Below are 27,316 nucleotides of genomic sequence, written 5' to 3' on the forward strand. Positions count from 1 at the left end.
AAACTTTGGTTCTGGTAGGGCCAGTGGCAACAGCACAGATTGCCACCAGACCCAACTATTTCAGTCAACACAGCCTGCTAGCTTCTCTGGATTTGCCAGTGAAACATTTTGTGGGTGAGAAGATCTCAATTTCATCCTCTCAGCCATACATACGAGTCCCAGGTCAAGGGGTCCTGGGCTGTGTTGCTTGTGTCATTAGGATAATGGGTTCTCTTTCATATGAGGAATCCAGCCACTCATCCCCAGAAAGATACCTGAGGTAGAAGTCAGATGCTCGGCATCTCCTCCTCCTCTTACTTATTTTCCCAATGATTGGGGAACGTATTCAAAGCGGAAGGCAAATATTTAAGTAAATTATGTTTTTCCAAGAATATTAACCTTCACACATTACTTAAACAACCTCCCAACCACCCCATCATGCAAACATACTTATTAGTATCTCACATAGCTAAATACTTTCAACACTTGGTGGTATCAAGGGGAGGAAATGGGCATGAGTTATTGCCCTTTGTTTTTTGGTTTTATATGGAAAGACAAATTTTCATCTTTTAGTGGGGCTGGATTAATAAGGTAGGAGGTTAATATTCATAAAGTAATGTGATTATGTAAGTATAATTTACTTAAAAATTTGCTATTCCATAATAATTCTGATTACTTGTCATGTTTAAAATAAATATATATATATATATATATAAAACTTCCTCTAATATTTTGATCAAACCACTGCTTTGGGTATCTAGAAACTTGCAAGATGGTGTGTATTATGGATTACAAATTACTCATGGTACTCATTGACATTATTGTTATCAAGATTAATGCAAGAATCAAGCTTAACCTTCCACTCGTTTGAATCTTTCCTCAGACATAAATTTCCTTAAATATCTGTTGTACATATAGACTAAAGGTAAGAAAATGAGAATTCCATGACTACAATATTTTAAAAATTATTTTGCTTACCACAGTCTTACCACAGATAATTATGCAAAAATGTGCAAATTCAGCCAATTAGAATTTACAAGCAAGCAGTTACATATATTTTCTTGATATTCTCCTTCAGCATTCATGTACTTGAATGTTAGCATTAATGCCTATGCAAAAATAATATGCAGGGCTTTTTCATTTTCACTAGTTTAGTCAGTGGCTGTTACACCAAACTCTGGTAGTCATCTCAGAAGTTGCTCCCTTGAATAATGATCACTGAAAATAGTGAAGGATTCAGAACGGATACTGCTATTATTTTCCTCTTTTAGGATAAAAAAACATGTTGGAAAGCTAATTGCTTTGTTTATCAATCAAACCAAAGATAGGTTTGGTAAATATTTAACATGAACTGATAGACTTATTTTATACACACATTCATCTCATAGTCTATTTAGTCCTTAGTGAAAATTGTGCTCCTTGGACAACCAGTATGGCCACCACCTCATTGATCTTGAAAATCTTATTGTTATTCCCCCTGAATGTATAAACATACTAATCTACCTGAACCAAAAGTCATACCAAGATAAGGTATTTGGCAGAAGACTTTCACTTCAGGTGATGTCTAGTTGGTCCTAAATAATGGTGATACTGATCTGCCCATGGCTGCTATCTTGAAAATCTTATTGTATTACTTCTACTCAGTGAAACCTCTTCTTGGCATGGAGTTTTCAAAGTAGAGTGCTTATGGTATCATTGCTTCAAAATTAAGTTGTTACTGATATCACCTCCAATATGGCCAACAGGTTAGTGCTACTCCATCTTGATGGAGAGTCTTATCAAGTTAGTTGTCACCGGACGTCTATGGTGTTGACTTGGTCAGAAATGAAAATGGTTCTCATCTGACCCCCAATATGGTCACCATGGCATCCAACCATAAAATCTTGTTATCACTATTCTTAAGTGGATGGTCATGCTGGTCCTAAAGAAAATGGTGTTGATCTTACATCCAATATTGCTGCTGCAGGAGCTAATTTGAAAAACTTTGAAAAACTTGTTTTTGCTTAAAAAAATCTGATGGTTTCACAGTTCAAATGAAGATATAGTGTTATATTGAATTCCTGGAAATTCTTTTAGGACAGTTCAGAGACTTGCAGTTTCATGCAGTGTGGTATAGGGAACATGAATAATAGTGAAACTCACATAATCCCTCTGACCTTTCTCAATAAATTATCACATCAAATTATCAGTATTCAGATTTTGTAGAAATCCTAGGGGCCCTGGTATCTATCCTGCTGTCGTGGGTATTGACAATAGTATTGGTGTACATGGGTGTGGAAAGGGTGATAGATCAAACATATCAGATTGATGCCACCATCATGCACACTTTGATTTTGTAGAAATCCTAGGGGCCCTGGTATCTATCCTGCTGTTGTGGGTATTGACAGGAGTATTGGTGTACATGGGTGTGGAAAGGGTGATAGATCAAACGTATCAGATTGATGCCACCATCATGCTCATCACGGCTGGCTGTGGAGTTGCATTCAATTTGATGTAAGTTTACATATCATGCATTCCAGTTTTATAGCAAAACAATTGAATATTAATTTGATAACATAATTAATATGTAGATTATATAGAATTTTAATGTATAAAGTGAAAGTTTACTCTTGTTGATTTTTATAAAAATTTTGTATCAACCGATTAGAATTAATCATTAATGTTGAAAAAGTGCCTTCCCAGTGTTTGTTAGAATTAAATAGATTTCTTTAAATTACTTTTTGGAGAACTGCCCAAATTTTGTCATACTGAACATTTAAATATCATGTTACACTATACGTATATATATATATATATATATATATATATATATATATATATATATATATATATATATATATATATACCATATAGCATGTAGTACATATCAATCTCATGTAGCATGTAGTACATATCAATCTCATGTCACAATACACATAAATACCATATAATCTATATAGTCATACTGTACATATGAACACTATATCTCATAGTGTACATATAAATATCATATCACACTGTACATGTAAATACTATGTATCATGTACATATGAATATGTCACATTGAATATAAAAATACCATATCGCATGTTCATAAAAATATCATGTCACACTACATGTAAATATTATATACCATATACATATAAATATCATGTCCCACTGAATGTATAAATACCATATAGCACAAAGATGGTCCTGGCTTTTAAAAAGCTGTCGCCAAAAAAATCGCCAACCTCAATATTTTGTTGCCAATTTTCAAAAAGTGTCGCCAAAACAAGTAGTGTACATTTTTCGAAGTGTTAATTTAGTCTATTAATGTAACAGGCAATGAAAATTACAAAAGATGGGTTAGTTAATACTTTCATTACAACAAGCATTAACAAAATGTTACAAAATGTTACATGAAGATCGGTCGCGATTTTAGGGATGCCCAATTGTTGAATGCAGTTTCAAAGTCTAATTTTTCACATCTGTACATGCTGATTCTCATTAAATTCTCGAGAGATGAGATGCAGAGCTTTTTTCTGATGTCAGTTTTTATGAGGTTCATCTTATGGAATCCACGTTCACAGTCCACAGTGCTGACAGGTGACACCAGTAGTCACTCAGCAGACCACCCTTTTATGGCTAGCTTCACAAAGCTTGTAGCGAATTGCTTCCTAAATCCCAAGAATGATCACTGAATGCAGTATAAATTTTCTCGACAAGAAAAATAGGATCTCCATTCCCACGAATGAAACTTACACGAGTCAACACCTGGCAATATTGGACCGTATATATAAGCATAAATTCACACCCAATTTAGGGATTCTTTCACTCCTGTATTTTGAGAAATAAATAATTGTTATTAATTATGCAAAACTGTTTTTTTTTGCTATTTCTTGTTGCGGACTTTAAGTTTCTGAAGCCGTAACACGGGACTGATGGCAAAAGGAAAAGATCAATGAGTAAAATGCTGCACTAGCGACAGATGTAATTGTGATTGAGATTTTTTCCATTTGCTTTGTATTTATACACAGTAGTCGGTACTTCAAAGGTTATCAGTTTTCTATGAAGGTTCAGCAAAACTACTGTATTGGTATATGTATAAAAAACCCAGAAGGATTAGCCATACAATTAATTGTGTCTGTTCTATTCGCATCTTCAGAAGTCGGTCAGTTGTAGGTATAGTGCGGTAGCATGATTGACTGTGTCGCAGCTTAGTAAAGTTTGTGGCTTTCTTTTGTTCTGCCTTTTAATTTATCCAGTCCAAATCCATGATTGTATGTACAAATTAAATAACCAAAAAGTATGTTGCCAAAAAAATCGCCAAATGGGATATTTTTGTCGCCAATAAGGAAAAAAATCACAATTTGCGACATTGACGAAGCCCAGGATGATCCCTGTAGCATGTTGTCATGCTATATGTAAATACCATATATCATGTACAGATAAATATCATGTCACACTGAATATATAAATACCATATAGCATGTTGTTTGTAAAAATATGTCACACACTACATGTAAATAGCATATATCATGTACATATAAATATCATGTCACACTGTACATGTAAATACCATGTATCATGTAGAGATAAATATCATGTCACACTGAATGTATAAATACCATATATCATGTTGTACATATAAATATCATCTTTCACACTGTACATATAATTATTGTATGTCACAGTACATTTAAATATCATACATAACCCTATAATATGTCACTGTACATGTAAATATAATATGTACTTATAAATATCATACATCACACTGCACTGTGCATAACTGAGAGTCAAATGAGCAGCCAAGAAATGCAAAGAACTAACATTTTTGCAAACAAATGCAATTTCAGAACTTGTATCATTTGTACAAGTTGAAATTTACGATGCCATTTGTTGCTGCATATTGTACTGAGAATGGAACTTCTTATAGTGGTTCCTTTCCTTAAGTAAATATCCAGCAGGGTCTGATGTTCCTTTCTCATAATTTTATCTAAAAATGTTACCTTCCTTGAGCAACCATCTTCCATATCCAGCTAAAATATTGCCATTGTGTTGGTGGCTGCTTAAGGAAGGTTTCACTGTAAATAATATAATTGGTGTCATTGTTATTTATGGCTTTGCACAATATGAAATTTTCATTGGTATTTTAGTCTGTTGCTATACAACTGGGGGAGGGGGAGTCCTTTTTCTAAATTTTTTTTTGTTGTTCAGTCAATCCATTTTTGTTAGTTCTTTAAATCCTAGCTTTATGTAACCAGGAGTCCACACAAAACTGGTACCCATGTATAATGTGAAGCAGAGTATCATTACAAATATAAAATATACAGTATGTTGTTTTATTGAAGCATCTCATGGTATACAATATTATTTAAGATGCTTTTAACTATCATGTCTAATTTAACCTACATGTAATGCTATCTGCCTATCCTTCACAGAATGGGCTTAAGCCTACATCAGCACACCCACCATAACCATGACCACGATGCAGAGAATACTGGTACTTCAGAAGTAGACCAGTATAGTGCCCCAATAGTTAGTCTTCTTGAAAATGAGGCTTCTTATGGCACTGTACAGCTAGAAAAAAACTCATCTGATCTGTCACAAGCGTGTGATAAAAAAAACAAGAAGAAGCAACATTCCAACCTCAATGTCAAGGCAGCCTTTATTCATGTGGTTGGAGATCTTATACAAAGTATTGGAGTTCTTGTGGCAGCAATTATTATATTCTTTAAGGTAAGGTAGTGCGACTCAACCATTTTTTTGAGTACAGTATATTAAAATATTTAGAAAAGACACAAGATTTAAAGCAAAATTATTGTCAAAGAAAGATAATATTGTCTTTCAGTATGATATATAACTATGTCTCCTTAACTAAGTATTAATGTACAAAACTTATATGGTATACATTTTCTTAAATGTTCAAATTTTTAATTTTAGTACTGTTAAAATACTGTTGAATCTTTGGTGCACAAGAATGGCTAACACACACTTGTGTTGAGGATCGCAGCAGAAGACTTAATTTACTAATTGATCACATAGTCGGTACACTTTGCCTGTAGTGTGCAGTTTAATATTTTTGATATTATAATGTGAACATTTCACTTTATGTGATTCTGATTCATCCAGTATGAAATTATTGTGCAGTATTCTTCTTACTGATTGGCTGCAATCATTGGAAAACTTTTTAACCCTGCCTACTGGAATGTTTTGTTTTGAATGTACATTTTGGTGGCCATTTTTCAACTCGACTCATGAAAGGAAGTTGAGGAAAAATTATTAGCATATTTATGCAGTATATTATGGGATGCAAATCCGACTTCTGTTCAGTCTATTGTTCCAAATCAAATACAGCAAATATCGGGTACCCAAACGCATTATTTTTGTCAGTAAATATGAGAATTTTTGCATCCAGTAATCCTATTTCACACGAAAATTGCAGCAATGTAATGTTTTGTTCTGGAAGTGACATTTTAGGATAAATATTTACTCTAGGCCTACTGTGTACCATATCAAACAATGTGGAATCAAAAATATTTTGAAAAATGATTTTGTCATTATAAAATGTTCTGTTTATTCAGATGGAAGCTTTTTCTTCAATTTATAGTTTGTAAAAAAGTACAATCTACTATATTTTATGCATGGTAAATGAAAGGTGCACCTTCTGACAGAATGAACAAAATTATTCATTCTTTTTTCTATCTATATAATTTCCACTGAAATAAAAACTGATAAAAAGAATCTCAGATAGGTAATGATTTAATAATAAACTTAGTAAACTCATTGAATAATGTCCAACTTTTGCTTGTTTAATTTGGTCATGTGAGGATCAAAGCTATTGTATCTAATTCCCACTGTATAATGAATGACATTATGTTTTGTTTTAACAGATAGGTTAAATTTTTATGGAAATCAGATCATTACTATAGATAACAAAGTTCAAATTTTGTCTTAATGTTTTTACAAGATATAATTAAAACATCATTATTCATATCACCATCTGCATGTGAAACATAGTATAATCCAGAACCTGTTTGCTGTGTTTATTGTTTTACATTGTGATGTCAAAATGGAAAGACACACAGTTAATCAGTGCACAATTCGTTCATTTTCTACCATCAAATTTTTCACAGTGTTTAAAAGAATTGTTAGCTGTAATCAATGGCTTTCAGACTTTGTGCAAAGTTTCAACAGTGGCCATTAACAAGTCTAAGTGCTGAGTAGGCTTAGGATGGGTTTACAGATCTGAAAACAGATCATTTTGCCAAAGGAATGCAGAATGAATACAGATGAAAAATGTATTGAATGCAAACAAACATGTTGAAGAAGGTGGCAAAAGCAGAGACAGAGAATTATTATTTTTTATATTGATGAATGAAGAATGAATTTTAAAATTAATTATTTCCAGACTGCCACTAAATTCCATGGGAAAAGTTTATTTGCATGATAATCTGGGATCTGATTCTTTACAAAGGGAGTTTTTCACTCCTTACAAGCTGCCATTATTCTTGTCTTGGCAGACATAATCACTGGTGGTTGCATCTGTAGAACATTTATTTGAATGAAACAAAATAAGAAATAAAATTTGCTGACAAATACTGAACTACATTTCTCCATAAATTGCTGTAGTATCAGAAAGTTTCTTGGATTATGTTTTTGTTTTTGCCCTAAACCAAGAATTTAAGTACCATATTTACATTTACTGTATATATTAGGTCATGATAAAATAAAAAAAAATTTCCAGTCTCACCTAGGTCATATGTCTCAAGACTTAAGAAACGAAATAAATTTTATTGCATTTGTGCTTCCCCCACTGGACATTGCAATAAAATAAATAAACAGAACACTTTTCTGATAATAAAAAGAAAGAAACTAACCTTGTATTGTTATCATTTATTCCTTTTTTTCAACATGAGCATTAAAGAATAAAATATATTCACACAATCAGTGTATGTAGCATAGGCTTCCAAACTGTAGCGTGTATCGCTTATGTCAGATTCCACATGCTACGTTGTTCATTGACATGAACATTGAGAAACAAATTGTGTTTGGTTGTGCTCAGAGGTTTGAATATGTTATCAGACTGAAAACTGGATCCAACAAAATTGCAAACAAGAGGGAAATAATCAACTGATATCTTGAAAACAACTCTAATTCACACATCACATGGTGTTAGGTGCAAAATAATCAAGATTGAATTATATCCAGGTCTTCTGTATGACATTATCTTGCAAATAAAAAACATTATTTGAAAACACATTCACTTGTGTGCAAGTGACAATCTTTTTGCCAGCACGGTTACAAAAGTATCGCATGGGTTCGAGTCTCGGATTCAGCCAATGTGGGCATGTGAGAAAGCTTGCCAATAGCTTCTCGTGGGTCAGTGGTTTTTTCCGGGGGTTTTCCCTGGGTTCTTCCTCCACCTTTAATACTGGCTGCCATGTATAGCCTATCATGTGGTGAAAATGGCGTTAAACCCTACAACAACAACAACAACAAAAGTATCATTACTATTTACCCACGGACATCAATGCACCTTTGTATTAATTATTACTACAGATGCCAAGCACGTAGAAGCCCAGGTGGTGAATAAACACAACTTGCAGTGAGCAGTAAACTCCTTCTTTGAACTTACCAACAGGACATCAAAGACAAAGAATATTTTTATTACAAAGCAAGCCAACCTTAGAAGCCGACTTTTGTTACTTTTTTGTTTTAAAGGATATCAATACAAAGGTTATTTTATTACAAAACAAGCCGACACTGGAAGCCGACTATTAAGTGTGCCAGTTTTTTTTGTGGAAGATATAAAGATGGCCTAGATATGAAAGTAAACTTTAGTTCCTTTTCACCGATATTCACAGAAATTTTGAAAATAAATTGAAAAATGAAACAAATTTTAAAATGACAGAATATAGTGCCTCGTGCACAGACGTCGATGATCCACAGTCGACCAGAATATTTGGAGAAAATAAAATCCACCGATATATTGAAGACAACTACCATTCAACATCACATGGTGTTTGGTACAAAATAACCAAGATTGAATTATATCCAGGTCTATTGTACATAGCTGCCAACCCTCATGAATTTGGTGTGAATTTCATGACTTTTTCAGTGATTCACACCGCAAGCCAAAAATTCATGAATTCTCCAATTCTCAATTATTTTAAATCTTTAATAAAATAACCGATTTCCCGTGTCGTGATATTCGCAAATGCCGAAACGGTCCGGTACTGCTAGTCACGATATTAGTAGATCTACAGCCGATTAGTACAGTTGGCCCGGTAGCAAGCATTTTAGCCTATTTTAATCTATATGTATAAGAGTAGTTTTACAAATGCTTTTTAAAGAAATTGGAGCCTAACCGGAATTTTGCTCCGTGCATGCGTCACCAACACTGATTTGAGCTACCGTTCAGCATCGCATGTAAGATCTTGAAAATGTCTTCACCATCAAGGAAAAAGAAATGTATTGCTCAAAAAGTGAAGTTTAATTTGGAATATATCAAAAATCGACCATGCATTCTGCCATTAAACATTGATATTCATCATGCTTTTTGCACACAGTGTGCCATCGCAGAGACGATGTGAGGAAGCACATCGGTTGCCAAAAAAACACGTAGAAGTTGGGAAAATTAAGAATTGACAGATTTCAGGTCTGGAATATTTTAAGCCATTGGCAGAAGACCTGCAAGCTACCAATGCTGAAGCATTATTTGTGATTTTTCTTGTCGAACACAATCTACCTTTATCAGCTGGAGACCATGCTAAACATTTGTTCCGACAAATGTTCCCGGATTCAAATTGCTTCCAAATTTTCCAGTGGAAGAACCAAAAGTGCTGCAGCTCCTGTGCATTCCTCACAGCAACAGTGACAGCGAAAGAGTATTTTCTCTAGTGAGGAAAAATAAGACAGACTTTAGGGCCCCCTTAGCTGCAGAAAATTTGTCAGCAATTTTAGTCACCAAGATCAACCAGCAAGCAAGAAGTCTGAACTGTTTAGAAAACAAATTTATGATCAAGCAGATGAGGAAGTTCAAGACTGCCACAGTATCATGTCTTGATTAATAAATATTTCTGCATATATGTAGTGTTTTAGTTTTATAAATGCGATTTTGATATAGCGTAGTATTGACGGTCAGAGTGGATGGAGTTATTGTCATGGTATTTTTCACTAATTCATGTCCAAATTCACGACTTTTTATCCCTATTTTCACTAATTGTGAGCCTGGAAGACTGGCAGCTATGACTGTATGACAGTATGAGTATCTCGCAAACAAAAATTATCATTTAAAAACACATTCACTTGAGTGCAATTGACATTCTTTTCACCAGAACAGGTTACAGAAGTATCATTACTATTTACCTGCAGACAACAAATACAACTGGCAGCGAGCAGTAAACTCCTTCTTTGAACTTACCGACAGGACATCAACGACAAAGGTTACTTTTACAAAGCAAGCTAACCTTGGGAGCCAACTTTGGATACTTTGAAGCCACTTTTCTGTTTAAAAGGATATCAATATAAAGGTTATTTTTTTGCAAAGCAAGCTGACCTTGGAAGCCAACTATGGATTCTTTTAAGTGTGCCAATTTTTTTGAGGATTTACAAAGATGGCAGAGATATGGAAGCTACCTTTGGTTTCTTCTCACCAGTATTCATTGAAAATAAACTGAAGCAGTGGAACAATTTTCAAAGTGACACAATATAATGATGACCCAGCGTCACCCAGAAGATTTGGAGAAAATAAAATCATGTGATGAAATCATGAAGTCCAGAAGAGATGATTTTGCTGACAGTATGATCATTAACATGGATGAAATGCTAATGTACTTTGATCTCATTCCTGGACAGATGGACAATAAGACGGTTGTTAAAAGTGTGAGAATTAGCAAGACTGGTGCAGATTTGAAAAAAAATGACTTTAGTCCTTGCAGTTTCCACTTCAGGTGATATGTTGACTCTAACAATTTTTCATGGTATGAGAAAGCTAAAAAATATTCATGCACCAAAAGAATGGATTGTATGTGTGCAGGAGAAGGGTTGTGTTGATGACATACTGCTGCAGTGGATTAAAGAGTTTTATCTGAAGTACATTTTTATAGTTTTTAAAATGCAATTTCAGGTGGAGTGCATTTTCTGACATGTAATTTTCAAATGATTTAAAACGTGTCCCACAGCTTATGAATTGAAAAAACGATATGTCCCAGAACATACAGTGCACAAAAAATTTCTTTTAAAATTAATTTATAGTGTCCCAACGTTTACGGTAAATATGGTACCCAATGAAATGCTAGCCTCATGTAATGACCCCTCCCATTTTCTTATTGAACAAAGCTTCTTCTATCCGATAAATCTATGTCAATACTGTAATCATGGCTTTAAATATTAGCTTGTACATATATTTTATTTTAACCCTTTGAAAAAAGAATTATAGAGCATTATATATTGTGATAAGGTATCTGTTAGCTGTAATTTACACTCATAGTCTTAAATCTATATGTCAGATAATCAGATAAGTAAGGATAGAGATAAGAAGAAACGCAAGGTATCTAAAGACTAGTAATCTTGAAATTTAAAATTCTGGTATATAAAATTTCATTTAATACTTATTCAAATTCAAGTACAACTGTTGTATGAAAAGACTGAATCCTCCTGAAAGCACATTTTATTTTATCCATGTATTTTTAATCCAATAGGACAACAAACTTGATAATTACTAGAACTACTGATTAAAGCATTATTATTAATGGAACACTTTGTATGGACACTAATTACATTTGAGTATTAAGGCTCACACTTCACTGATTTTTAGAAGTCACTGTATCAACATTGTTATGACTATGGTTACAAACTAAGTAACAGAAAAAAGAAGTAATAACCAACAAGGTGTGTAAAACTTAACAAACAATAATCATCAACATATACCCTATCAGCCACTGAGAAATTAAGCCATAAGTGCCATTTAAATCTTACTATTAAGATTATTATCAATTATCATCAACACATATGTAAGGCAAAATTTAACAGAAAATGTAGTTACAAGTCTATCCTCTTAAAATAAGTAACAGAAAAGAGTGAAGACAACAAGCTTTGTAAAATTTAGCAATTTATTTCCCTTGAATACAAAGTGAAAAATGAGAAAAAAGAAATTACGGTAATCCGAATTGATCCAAAAATAATTCAAGAATTAAAGACACAAGCCCTAGTAATAAAAAGTACTGAATAAAACTCAGTTCAAGTCCCAAAGAGATCCAAAATTGAAGGTGATGACGTGTCTCATGGTCTGCAAAGTTCTGATGTGTCAACAGTCTCTTGTTGTTGAATCACAGAAATATTATTCCAGGTTTGAATTCAGTATAAATTCCAGTGAATGTCTTTATCAAGAATTTTATCAGAACACTTTTGTATTTTCAGAGAAAATAATCACTAGAAATCATAAATTTGAAGAAACTAAAATTCAGCCCAAACTGGTCACAGCATAATACAAATTAAAGTGCTCGATGTTAAAGCACAACTGATAAGATCCTCAGTCACAAGATAATATAGTTCTCTGCTTGACCTCAGGTCAGAAATTAGCATTTTGTAAAAACAACCATTACCTAATTGAAAATAACCTAGATTGTTTACTTACAACACTGTAGCCTATAAAATTCACTTTGGAATCTCCAAAACCCAGACCCAAGGTAACATGTTTACCTGAATAATAATTCAGTTAATAAGTTCATACACATAGAGAATAATGAAGCTATTTTTAGATGTTTACATAAATGAAATAAAACAAAATTAAAGAAAGAGTCAATCAGGTCAAGCAGAAATGAACTCAAGGTCAAGTCCAGCAAACTATGTTTCATTATAATAACATGTAATGAAATAAAAAAAATTAAAACAGACAAACAATTAATTATACATAACACTTCTCCTCATAAAGAAATTGACAATTTATACAATAAAGCTTTCTTTTTACTATAAGTCAAATATACATGTGGTAAAAAGAATAAGATGAAATCTTATGAATGACACAAAGTATATGTAAAACAATATATCTCTATACACATGAAAGTGTACTTTTGATGTGCCTGATGCCAATAGTATATTCTTGCAGCAACAAACTTGACCATAATAATCTCCAATTTTTGTTTTTCATCTTGCCGATGAAAGGGGGTTGTGGTCACTAACACAATAATCGGAGAAGGAGTTGAACTAAAACTTAAAAGTGAATAATTTCTCAGGTGCTTATTTAATTTCTTAGAAAATAGCACACTGGATGATCAACACCATTTTTATCTTCTTGATCAATACTGCTCCAACCCCCACATCACTTGCATAAACAGACAGTTTAAATGAATGACTGAAATTTGGAGCTGTAAGAACTGGTGCACTCTTAAGTATCGCCTTTAACTTATCAAAAGCCTCCTAACATTTTTCAGACCAATGAAACTTGGTTTTCTTGCTCAATAAATTTGTCAGGGGTTCAGCAATTATGGAAAAATTGGAACAAAATTTTTTATAGTATCCAGCCATACCCAAAAATCGTAACAGTTGCTTTTTACTGGTAGGCACAGGGAATTCTGAGATAGCCATGACCTTAGCATCTATAGATTTAACTTGACCATGTCCTAGAAATGTTACAAAATCATGGCAAAACTCACTTTTGGATAAATTAATTGTCAAACTTGCATCAGTGAGTCCGCCTTAGAGTTTCTGAATTGTCACTAAATGTTCTTTCTAGGTGTCATTGTTGATGATGACATCATCGATGTAAGCATTACAGTTATCTAGACCAGATGTAATCATGTTCATTAAATGTTGAAAAGTACTTGGCAAACCTGTCATTCCAAACAGCATCACTTTATATTGATAAAGTCCATCTGGAGTGATGAATGCTGAAATTTCGTTTGTACTTTCCATCATTGGAATTTACCAAAATCCTTTCAGACGGTCAAATTTGATGACATACTTGCATTTCCCATTTTAACAATGCAGTCATCAATTCTTGGTAATGGGAATGAATCTGTTTTTGTCACACTATTCACATTCCTATAATCAGTGCACATGCAGAAAGTATTATCCGGTTTTGGAACAAGTATACATGGCGAACTCCATTTACTTTTACTCGGCTCTATGAAATCAATCTCCAGCAAATACTATATTTCTTTGTTCAAGGATTCCTGTTTGAGAGGGTTCATCCTGTACGGGTGTTGTTTCACATCATTTTACATTTTGTTTTTTCTTGAAAGAACAGCAGTAAATAAGTGCTCGTATTAAAAAAATAACTGTTTAAGTTCATTCCTTTCTTGCTGTTGCAAATGTGAAAGTTTCTGGTCCAGATTATTCACAATTTCTTAATTCCAAGGATTTCTTACTCCAAGATCAATAGAGTCCAGTTGCATTCCTTTGCTTAAATCCTCAGTGAGTGGGATAGGCACAACTAAATTAATTGCATGATTATCCTAGCTATCTCTCTCAACATACTCCTTTCATTTATTTACATCCCAGGAGTACTATTACTGTAATTAAACTCTTTCATTTTCTTCTTAACATTGTAAGGGCCATAATACTTAATCTGATGAAAATTTTGAAGAATGAGCAAGAGAGACAGAACTCTTATCACCAGACTCAAAAGTTATCTCCACTGTAGTTCTTTCATACCATAAGTTCACATTTGACTTGAATTACTGAATGCCAAATTCAAGCATAATTAGCTGGAAAATTCCAGACCTAAAATTTGACCCTTGAACAGATTGGACAAATTTGGAAACTCCAAATTGAGTTTTGAAAAAGCGTTATCAAAGCTTTTACTATTGTTTTAGTTTTAATCTTCCTCACAGTAATTGCCTCTGGGAATCTTTTTGATGCACACGTTATGGTCAACAGGTATTGGTTACCTGACTTGGTCTTATGTAAGGGACCAAATTCTGCTAAATGGTTTGTCAAATGCAGGAATAGGTTGCAAATGAGCTGTATGTATATTCTCATTGGGTTTTCTTACCATTTGACAAGTATTACAAGATCTACATTATTTACGAACATTACTTTTAATTTTTGTCCAATAGAAGTGATTCAAGATCTTGTGATGAGTTGTATTAATCCCTAAATGACCAGCCAAAAGAGTTCAATGAGCCAGACTAAGAATTTCCTGTCTATATGATTTTGGAACTACAGTTTGTTAGTCCCTGATCACTATTCACCACCAGGTACATCAGGGGGTCTCCATTTTCTCATATGAATCCTATTTTTAATGAAATTACAAACAGGTACATCTGTGGCTTCATTTTCACTAATGGCCCTTTGAAACAAACATATCTCGGGATCTTTTTCCTGTTCAGTGACAAGTGATTGTCATTTGTCATCCTGATTAGAATAAAGAGAATGAGCAGTTAAACTCATTAACCCCTGGTGGTTGATGTAGTTTTCGCCTGAAATGCAAGTAGGAAACACATTTTGGGAACTATTTCTGAATCCATCCTAATACATCGACTTTCACGAGATTTTTCATTAGCCTAATGACTAGCTGTGTTAGAAACATCGTTTTTCATTGGTTATTTTGCTTGCGCATGAGCTGAAAGGTATAAGATAGAGTTCCTTTTTTTTGTTGCTTAATGGACCCATCATTTTCATATCAAGACCACTCTTTATTCCAAATGCCCACCTTGTCCTACATTTTGCAAAGGTTCAGCTGTCTGTGTGCAGTTCAGACCAGTCTGCCTTAGATCTGAGGCCATAAAGTCTAAAATCCTGACACAAAATTTGGTTTTTCCCTCAGTATTTTGTAGTGCAACTAGAATGTTCAAATTACTTGGTATCATTGTGGAGCTATATCTGTCTTCCTTTCAATAATACTACCCACTTTAGTGTATCATACATGACCTTGATGCTACAGAGCTCGGCAGTAGGCTAATTCCTGCCATGTAAACGCAGCAGCAGAGGTTAAAGAGTGAAAAGAGGAGCACTGTAATCAATACCTTTTTGGTTGATCCAAACAAGGAGTGAAAGTGACCTCATCAAATGCCTGACTAATACATGTGTCAACTAAAGGAATACTTTCCTTTTCAGTATCATACTCAAGAGCTTTATTTGCCATAGCTCTAGTAACTGCACAAGCTGGATATGAATTAGGTAATTCTTTCTCAGTAGGATCAACTTTCTGATCCAAACAAGACCTGTCAGTTACAAGTGCATTAACCACAACCTTATCTCCAGCTAGGTTATAGCTTAGTAATAAATGAGAGCCCTCAATAGGTAAAGAAGACACTGTTCCAGCTGTTGCAGGTCCTGAGGCTAAGTCTGATGACAAATTTACACAATGGAGAGGAACATTAACAAAGTCACAGTCTACTCCCTGAATAAGAACACACTCATTAGAAGAAGACTTCTCAGAAAAAGGCAGGTTAGCTGATAATAAAAGACTCTGAGAAGCTCCTGTGTCCCTTTAAACTTTAATAAGGATGGGATTGGCCAAATCACCCATGAGTGTTATAGAACCCTTTGACATAAATGGTTCATACATCTCCATAATAAAATCAGACTGGGGTTTATTAGACCCAACAAATGTATTGCTTTCAATACATGACTGACCATGACCTCTTAGAAATAAGAGCATTTTGAATAAGTCTGTCTTGATTCTTTTGATTATTTTTCAATTTGTAGCAATCAGAATAACATGTCCTTTCTTCTTGTAGGTACACATGGGAATAAATAAGGATTTCTTATCAATCTTATCAGAAACTTGATTCCTAAAAGTTGTTACAGATTTAAATTTAGAAGGGCTCATATTAGGCAGAAATACTTTTTTATCAGAAGGCTGTTGAGTGGAAGACTTCCTTGCAAAATAAACTTTATGAGCCAAGGAATACTCGTCAGCAATATGAACAGCATTTTCCAAGGTCTCCACCTTATCCTCATCAAGATAAGTCTTATTGTCACATTGGACACAGTTCTTCGACTCTTCAAGTAATATGAGTTGACTTAAATTTTGATAATCTTGGCTAAGTACCACCTATCTAGTAACTGCTCTTTTTCTCTTGCAAATTCAACATGTTTTTGTCCAGCTGCTTTTTTATAGTTCCGGAATTTTCGTTGATAAGCCTCAGGGACTAACTTATAATCCTTTAAGATGCATTCCTTGACCAGATCAACATCAATACTGTACTGACAGGGATGCATAGTCCAATGCTCTCTTGGCCATTTAGAATTTTCAGCAATTTTTTCAAAATGAGGAAAATATTTATCTACTTCTTTTTCTCTAAAATGGGGCACTAACCTAATATTCTTAGTAGCATCAAGACTTGAATTTGTATGTAAAGAGGGGATGTGCTTTTCACTTGCCAGCTTTAATTCTTTTAATCAAAATTGATGTTACAAATCTTCCTTCTCTCTTTCTCTCTGCAACTCTCTGTCTTCCTTTCCCTTTTCTTTTTGTTTTTGTCTCTCTCTTTCCTCTTTGTCCAATTGCATTTGCATTTGTTTATCTCCTCTTTCTCTGATAGCATTTTCCTCTCATACCTCCTTATCTAATTGCATTTGCATTTCTCTTTCTCTAGTTGCATTCTCCTCTCTCTTTCCTCTTTATCTAATTGCATTTGTTTCTCCTCTTTCTCCAATTGCATTTGTTTTTCCTCTTTATCTTTCTGAAGTTCAAGCTTTCTTAACTCTAATTCCATCTTGTATTTTAATTTCAGTTCCTTCATTTTGATGTTAGAATCTGATACAGACGTACTAATCAAAACCAAAGCACTTTTATCCAAAACATTCTTTTCCACCAACTATTGGACCAAAATATTTTTTATTTCTTGCTTCGTTAAAGAAGATTTTGCCATAGAAAGATCATATTTTCTGGCAGGTTGAAGCAATTTATCTTTTTTTCAAACAGTCTAACTGCACGTGGGTGGGATTTGAAATAAAGATTTCCACTTTTGATGACATTGTAAAGCTGATTTCACTTAAGATTTCTAAAATGTGAAATAATACTTGGGATTTTAAGATTCTGTAACTAGGGGAATTTAACTTTAAAAAACAAAGCCTTCTGAAGTATTTTAGCAAAATTTGTATCTGTATTGAAAATTAGTCTGTTTTGGTGACACTGTTCACTTTACTGTAGTCTCTGCACATACACAAAGAATTGTGTGGTTTTGGCAAAAGAATACAGCAGTTCCAGTTACTTTTGCTAAATTCAATTTATCTTCAACAAATATTCAGCTTTCATTTTCAAACATTCCTGCTTGTAAGGGTGCTGTTTTACAGGTTTAGAATCTACAATTTCAACATCATGGTAGATTTTGTTGTTTGAGTTGGAACATCTGGAAACAAGTGCTCATATTCACATATTAGCTGCTTTAACTCATTCTTTTCCTGTAGCTGTTAGTGTGAAAGTATATTGTAAAGATTCTTCAGTATATTGGAATTTTGATGTGGATGTACAACAGTACATCATTTAAATCATCACTGTGTGAGACAGGAACAACTAAATTTATTGAATGATTTATAGACCTATCTTGATCAACGTACTCCATTAACATATTGATATGGCAGAAGTGTTTTTGTTACCAGCTCTCAGGAGTGTTGTTATAATTCATATCACTTTCTTTTTAACACTGTAAGGACCATAATATATAATCTGATGAGGATTTTGAAGTATCGGCAAGAGAGACGAAACTTTATCATCAGTTTGAAAAGTTCTTACCACTGCACTTTTGTTCTGCTTTAACTTGATTTTTGAGTGAGTAGACAGAAGATTATATCTTGCTCTTCACAAACAAATATTGTCTAAATCCTCTTTTACAAGAGGGGCCTGAGTGGCCTGGTGGTGTAAAGTGCTCTCTGTTACGGATCACTGCCATATCACCTCTGTTTGCATGGGTTCGAGTCTCAGATTCAGCCAATGTGGGTATGTGAGAAAGCTTGCCAGTAGCTTCTCGAGGGTCAATGGTTCTTTCTGGGGATTTCCCGGGTTCTTCCTCCACCATTAATACTGGCCGCCATGTATAGCCTATCATGTGCTGAAAAATGGCATTAAACCCAACAACAACAACAAATCTTTTACAAGAAATATTTCTTTTAACAATTCTAATGGTCCATGGACAACATTTCCAAAAGATAGTTCAAAAGAACTAAAACTGGCCATTTGACAAATAAAACAAGATCTACAATACTTGGCAACATCATTTTTAATTTCCGGCCTATAAAAGTGATACAAGATCTTGTGGTATGTCTTGACGACTCCCAAACAACCAGCCAAATGAGTTTCATGGGCTATATCAAAAATTTCCTGTCAGTACGACTTATATACCACTGCAGAATCAGAATATCCCTCTGAAATGGGGGATCTCAGGATCTTTTACCTGTTTGACAAGCGCTACCTCATCAAAAACCTGAGCAATACATTTGTCAGCCAAAAGTTGATTCTCAAGAGTTCTTTTTGCCACAGCTCTAGGAACTACACAAGCAGAGTTAAATAAGGGATTTTATTTTTAATACAATCAACCTTTTGATCCAAAACAAGTTTTGACAGTTACAAGTGGATTAACCACAACCTTATCTCCAGCTAAGTCATTGCCTAGCAGTAAATGAACACCCTAAATCGGTAGATAATTCACAGCACTGACAGTCACTGGTCCAGAACTAAGTCTGATGACAAATTAATGTTATGGAGAGGAATTTTTATCAATCTTTTTAGATGCACACCACCTGTGAAATATTTGTTCTTTTTTCGTATTCGACATGGATTTGGTTATTTTCTTTTTTGAAATTCTGAAACCTCTGTCAATCTGCCTCAGGTACAAACTCGTAACCCTTTAAGATATTTTCCTTGACTAAACCATAATCAGCACTTGCTTCTGCTGACAGTGAAGCATAAACTTCACGACCTTTGCCAGTAAGTACACTCCATGATAATAAGTCCAGTGCTGTCTTGGCCAATTTAGATTCTCTACTATTTTTTCAGAATGTGAAAAATTTTGATGTCCATCTTTTTCTTATGTTGGAGATATTAATCTGATATTTATTTTACAAAAAAAACCCTGGACTTTCATGATTGGAGTGCTTTCGACTTGTATTCTAATTCTTTCAGTTTTAATTACATTTCCATCTCTTTCATCTTTTTGTATTTGCAGTTTTATTTGCATCCCTGTTACTTTTTGTATTTGCAATTCCATTTGCATCTCTGTTTTGTATCTCCATTTGTCGCTCTTCCTTTTCCCTTTCTTCCTTTTGAATTTGCAATTTCATTTGCATTTCTTCTTTTAGCATCTGTATTGCCACTGTTTCTTTGTCCTGCATTTGTATCTTTCTTTTTTTTGTGTATGTGCATTTTCATTTCCATTTCTTTTTCTTCTTTTGAATTTGTCTTTCTTTCCTCTTTATTAAGCTAAAGCTTTCATAACTTCAATTCATTCTTGTATTTTAATTTAAATTCCAAGTTAAAGTGCATTGGTTTCACTATGTAAAATCAAATTATCATGTTCGTGTCTCAAGCTTGGGTATGTCAGAAAACTTTACACTAACTTCCCGTGCTGTGCTGTTTATCCCAGGATTTTCCTGGGTTTTCCCTCTACCAACTATACTGGCCACCTTTTATAGCCTATCATGTGCTTTAAAATGGCATTAAACTCATCACAACAACAACTAAATGGAAATAGTGTTGATCGGACATTAGGGGTGAAAACTACTGGCACAGCCACCATGGCAGTTATTATGAAAATGTTGTTATCGTTACTTCCCCTAAATAGAATGTGATATCTTCATGGATTTTCAACAGAAGATTAATTATGATATCTAGTGTCCTGAATGAAAATGTTGCTTATCATACCTCTGGTATGACCTTCAAAATCTTGTGGCTACTAATCCTAAATGGAAAGCCATATCAACATGATGTTTTCACCAGAAGACTTCTTACAGTGCATAGCTGGTCCTGAATGAAAATGATGACAGTATGACATCCAGTATGGCCACCATAGTGTTCATTATGAAAATGTTATTACTTCTCCAAAATTAATGGTGATATCCACATGGGATTTTCATAAAAAGAATTTGTGTTTTATCATATATGTCCTAAAAGACTGGTGACCAAGTCATTCAACAATACTACCACAAGGAATATAATGAAAATTTTTCACTAATTCTCCTGAATAGTCCTAACTAGGGGTGAAAACTGCTGTCACAGCCACAGGCTTTCATTTCTGTGAGTGTGAAAGTAAATTATTAACAGCACCCACTCGCTTTCTAGAAATAACCAATGGTGGCTGTAAGTCTGGCGGTTGGGAATCTACTCTCTTGCCACTACAGTGCCAATTTTTAAAAAATCCCATTGGTATAATCAGTTGCTGGTTACATATATCAATGTAAAAGGAGACATTCTAAACCTGTTCCCCTTGTATCATGCCACCCTTTACACTTGTTTTCCACCTAATTGTCTTGTGCTTGTCTGTATATGGAATTGCACTTTTCTGGTACATTAAAAAATGAAATAAAAATAAAGCAATAACAAGTTTTGTTTGTCATTTTAATCATCATCTCTTTAATCCCTCCCATCCTGTAAGTTTGAGAATATTCTAAAAGAGAATAGTATAGGAAGAGTACATTTATCCATCCTTGACGTACAAGTGCTTTCCTTATTTCCTGTTTATAGCAACTGTATCTAACAGAGTTCAAAGAAACCAGATGAGTTTCTTCAATTTGAAATTTTGCCTGACAAATTCATTCTGTTGAGAATATTACCAGTCTATACTTTTAAAGAAAATGGTACCAGATGTTAAGCAAAACTGGCAGTAAAGGTGTTTCTTGTGGATAGTCTGTGATTGAAAAATGTTAAAGCAGATGGATCTCTTCAAAATATGTCAGGTCAGAAAAGGATAAATTGACACCATTGTACTAATTTGAAAAGAAGAATGTGATAGTGACACAGTACAACACTTGGATTGGGCAAATTGCAGAATTTGTGAACTTCTTGATTATTCAGCGAAGTTAGAAATATAAAAGTTGGTTAAAGTGAGATTTGAATATAAATAATTTGTCATTATGTTTTGTGTTTGTATTTTGGTTCTAATCCATGTGGATGTTTCCCCACTTGTGAAAGAATTTTAACCAGCTGCAGAATCAGGTTAGTAGCTCCCCAAAATTTTAATTACACAGTCAGCCTTCATGGCTACATTTGCTAGTTTAGGGCACTCACTTCCAATGAGAAAGTCATGTTGTTCTTCCTCACACCAACTAGGTTTGTGATGTCAAATTACATCGTCAACACTTTGCAAAGCACCAGGTCAGTCAGTATTTTGTGAACACATGCAGTTGCATGTTTTTTGTGGTTTGTGCCTTGACCCTTTGACAGCAAGGAAAAATTCATGCTCATTCCCTCCAAACATTTCAGTCATATGAGCATGGAGTATAAAATCCTCTAGAGTCAAGGGAAATTGTCTTGGAATCATCCATCTATAATTTACTCAGAGAATCAGATTCCAACCCAAGAATTTCTAAGTCCCTTGTGTCTCCTCAGTATGACAATGGATGACTTCATTTTGGGCCTCTTGATCATGAGACCCCAGCAGATGATTCTTATGTTCCAGTGCAGCTCATCTTTGCCAGCTAAACCATTGATTACATTGCAGTATATGGGAGGACCTTACTTGCCTTAATAGTGTGCATATTATTGCAGGAGCTACCACTATAAATCTAAATCTGCTTAGACACCATCACGTTGTGGTGCCTACCTTCTGCATATCTGCCTTGGAACTGAACAGGGTCTGGCTAAATTGTGAGAACTTATTTATCACCTTTAGATGAAGACTGTACTGCTTACCTGTAAATCATGCCAGGAGATGCAATCTGAATAGGGCATTTTTATTCTCATTCTAACATATTGACTGTCATAGATTATGTCAGAAGGAAAAGGGAATACAAGTCCCTGTTTCCTCTCTCTGTTGCCCAAGTCTTGAAAAAAAGCAAGGGAAACAGTGCTGATTAATTGTGTTGATTGTTCTCCTTGGGGATCAAACATTTGTTGAAGTTAGCAAGGGTAATACCCAGGGAAATCATGTCTTCTGTCTTTTCCCTGCACAGTTGGGTTATATCAAACAGGTCCTCTGAAGAAAAAAAAAACAGTTCTCAGAATTAGTCGTGGATAGGTTTGGTTCCACATAATAGGCCCACCATTTTTAAAACCTTGAGTGGGGAAGTTGAGAGCTTCTGTCGCATTGATTGATTTGAGCAGAAACACATTCACTTGAAAACCTCAGTATCACAGCTGACTTCCTCCTACAGGCTTCCTAAGGAGAATTTAACTCGTGTAACTTTTAACGGCTACTGTTGCACATGTGGACATGTTCTGACATTTTGAAAGGAAGGCTATATGTTAGAAGGAAGATCCTGTTGTGAAGTTTTACTGCATAGACTGAAGGCTGTGGCCATTACAAAATGGAATCTTCCCTGTGCTTTGATGTAGTTGAATAAAGCACGCTTTTGATTTAATTTTTAGAGCTTCCTTGATTCGCCTTTAGTACAAACATTTCCTAGTCATTCTAGCTACAGCATGGAGTCTCATGGAGATATGTACCTTGCTGGTTGATCCCAGCTACTGACAGTTACTCCATTGGTGGTTTTAAATTGCTCATAACAGCCCTTCTTTCACTGCCAAGAACGAACGCTCTGGTGGCCTAGTGGTTAGAGCATCTGCCTCTGATGCAGCAGGTCATGGGTTCGATCCCCGGGTGAGTCATACCAAAGATTTACAAAAATGGTACTAACAGCTGCCTTGCTTGGCGCTCAGCATTAAGAGGTTAGTGTTAGGACTGGTTGACCTGGTGTCAGGATAATGTGACTGGGTGGGACATCATGCTACATGTCTGCAGCCTGATGCCCCAGTGCTAGACATCACTATAAACTGTCACACTGCAGACATAGCGATGTGACTGAAAAATTGTCAAAGCTATGTTAAAAAATCCAAATCACACACACACACACACACACACTGCCAAGAACAGGAACAAGACTCCTGTTCTTGGCTAATCAGTTCTTTGTCTTGAAACCTTTATCTTCCTTGGACCTTTAAACGCAAGGGTATCTACAGGATCCTGTATGGGCTCTGAAGTAGAACCCAAGTGAACTGATATGATCAGAAGAGGGGAGATCATGCTTACTGTCGACACACAAAACGGATATGTCCAGTCAGGTTCTTTCATCCTATAATCAATGTGTAATTCTCTTCCATTATGACCTAGGACTAAGACATTCTTGTTTGTATTGGCTTGTGAAGTTAGGGTAGTAGCGCTAGCATATTATTTCTATGTAACTGTCTGTTGTAATTGACACTATACAAGTGGATGGATAGAGGGCAGAGACAACTTTCTCAAGCTTTTCTCTTCAGAGACTATTCATCTAAGGAGCTTAGTTTGACCTGGTAGAATCTATAGCAGCAGCACAACAAGATGCTACCTTTCCAGATTGCTCAGCAGTATGTCATTGACATTCTAATTCTACTTTTACTAGATTTACAGAAGGGAAATGCTTTGACAAGCCTGTGGATATATCTTTATGATAATTCTAACTTGCATTTTGAATGAGATTTGTAGCTACTAAATGAACTTTAGGGAACAAGGGAATGGATGGTCTCTGGGATAAGGGATAAAACTCCCTCCACCTCCATTATTCTCTTAATATAATATGATCAGATAGTATATTTGAAGAAGAAACCAATATTTGGAGTAAAATATGTTTCTTTGAAAATACTTACCCAATTATAATATAAGCACACCCTGTCAGCCTCCTAGCAATTAAATTAAGACCCAATAGAGCATGCATATTGTTCTGATCATAGTGAGAAACTTCCACTGTACATAGATAAGACCACACACCTGCTTGACTTTGAGACGTCCAGTCTGGTTAAGTTCATTGCTGGAGGATATGACAGCTAATTTGTCATGGAGTGTTGTAAACCACTCCTTCATAGCTAAGCCATCTGTCTGCCCTCCTGGCTTCAACCTTTCACATCATCTGTGGACCACACTGAACCACATCCAGACAGGACAGGGTCATTGTGCAGTCAGCCTTGTCCGATGAGGCCAGGCCACTGACTCTTCATGGTGCTGTGGCTCTAGTGACTTTGTCACACATTGTGAACAAATGTCCACTGACAAAGTTCCCTTGTGGACTGGGGCTCTGCACCTTGCTGATGATGATGCTGCTAAATGGCTGAGCATGCACTGCACATGATAAATAAATAAATAAATAAATGAATAAATAAATTTATATTTAATTGGTATTATTTGTTGGCTTTTCATGATGATTATGTATATTATCCAATATCAAGTTCACTGTTGACTTGACTAGGGATTTTGATTTTGTAAACAACATACATAGCTAATATTTTTCTGTGAGTTATTGATTAAATATTATGATCATTATCAATGGAGGTAAATCTGTTTATGTGAGTCTAGCACATTGGAATTCCACCATGAAAATCCTGAGGTACCATATGTTTCCCATGTTCTTTGTTATAATTTTAGTAATAGACCTTATATTCTAGACAACTTACAATAATTTAGAAATGAACTTTTGGCCCTCATCTTGGTTCTGTTTTTGTTTCTTACCCTTTTATATAAGGTTGTTTCTTGAAAAATTGCTCATTCTTGCCTTAACATCTTGAAGCACAATCAGTCTTATTCTTGTGTTCAGATTTTCATTTGGGTGGAATTATTTATTAAAATCATTATTCACTGGAAATAGAAATTGCTATTCAGTAATATTCTTGGACAGAAACATTAATTTGTAATAATAGTGAATTCAGACAAGGGCATTTTTGGATTGTATTATTGTGATATATCAAGAGACTTTTAGTACATAGCCACAATCCAGGCCACTGGTATATTAGCATATTTGAGACTACAGGCACATCAACACATTCAATATTTGAATGTATTTGGGGTACCACTGGAATTCAATTGAAACTTTATACATTTTGGACTTGTGATAAAACTGTTAGGACTATTTAGAATATAATTCACTTTACTGTGCAAGTAAATTCTTTTTCAAATTTTCACCTTGTTTTCTAGGGAAATAAATTAATTATTGAAGTTTACAAAACCTGTTTGTTTTAGCTCTTTTCTGTTACTTAGTTTAAGACCACGGAGTCATAACAATATCCACTCTGGTAGTGACTGATGCAAGGACAGGATTTGGTCCAGTCCCTCTTTCCATGTGGAGATGATAAAGTTTGTCTGATTTTCATATAGGTGAGCAGACAATTTTTAACACTTTTTTTTCTACAAGCAGATTTGGGAGGATTGGATTTGCATAGTTGCAGTTGTGCTTTTAATGTAGTATGTTTTGGTGAGCATTATTGATGAAACATATTTGGCCCAAAAAAAAGTTTTATAGGAATGCTGTGCTAACAAACATTTGAGTGCTTTTCATTTGCTTCAAGGCTGTAGGAAGGTTCTTTGTGCAAACAAATATGTAGCTGCTGTTCTGATGGATTTATCCAGGGCTTTTGACTGTCTCCCTGGTGATACTCGCATTTGCATGTTAAGGGCTTTTGACTATCTGCCTGGTGATATTCGCATTTGCAAGTTAAGGGCTTTTGACTGTCCCTGGTGATGTTTACATCAGCAAGTTAAGGGCTTTTGGCTGTCTCCCTGGTGATATTTGCATTTGCAAGTTAAGGGCTTTTGGCTGTCTCCCTGGTGATATTTACATCTGCAAGTTAAGGGCTTTTGGCTGTCTCCCTGGTGATATTCGCGTTTGCAAGTTAAAGGCTTTTGGCAGTCTCCCTGGTGATATTTGCATTTGCAAGTTAAGGGCTTTTGGCTGTCTTCCTGGTGATATTTACATCTGCAAGTTAAGGGCTTTTGACTGTCTCCCTGGTGATATTCACATCAGCAAGTTAAGGGCTTTTGACTGTCTCCCTGGTGATATTCACATTTACAAGTTAAGGGCTTTTGGCTGTCTCCCTGGTGATATTCACATTGGCAAGTTAAGGGCTTTTGACTGTCTTCCTGGTGATATTTACATCTGCAAGTTAAGGGCTTTTGGCAGTCTACCTGGTGATATTCGCATTTGCAGGCTAAAGGCTTTTGGCAGTCTCCCTGGTGATATTCGCATTTGCAAGTTAAGGGCTTTTGGCTGTCTTCCTGGTGATATTTACATCTGCAAGTTAAGGGCTTTTGACTGTCTCCCTGGTGATATTCACATTTGCAAGTTAAGGGCTTTTGACTGTCTCCCTGATGATATTCACATCTGCAAGTTAAGAGCTTTTGACTACCTCCCTGGTGATATTCACATTTGCAAGTTAAGGGCTTTTGACTGTCTCCCTGGTGATATTTGCATTTGCAAGTTAAGGGCTTTTGGCAGTCTCCCTGGTGATATTCACATTTGCAAGTTA

General features: G+C 35.0%; 1 protein-coding gene across 5 annotated transcripts in view; it reads left to right on the forward strand.

Moving 5' to 3' along the window:
- Positions 1-27,316, forward strand: part of LOC149784430 (proton-coupled zinc antiporter SLC30A2-like) — a 123,204-nt gene that overhangs the window by 50,688 nt on the left and 45,200 nt on the right. For all 5 annotated transcript variants that reach the window (XR_016413858.1, XR_016413859.1, XM_089932497.1 and 2 more), the window contains exons 5-6: positions 2,319-2,472; positions 5,385-5,682. Coding sequence is in view for 3 of the 5 variants with exons in the window: in XM_089932497.1 (XP_089788623.1) it covers positions 2,319-2,472; positions 5,385-5,682 (452 nt within the window). In the remaining 2 variants the exon portion in view is untranslated. The remainder of the gene's footprint in view (positions 1-2,318; positions 2,473-5,384; positions 5,683-27,316) is intronic.

This window comes from Sinohyriopsis cumingii, chromosome 14 (assembly GCF_028554795.1).
Source record: "Sinohyriopsis cumingii isolate HCF-2022 chromosome 14, ASM2855479v2, whole genome shotgun sequence".
NCBI lineage: Eukaryota > Metazoa > Mollusca > Bivalvia > Unionida > Unionidae > Sinohyriopsis > Sinohyriopsis cumingii.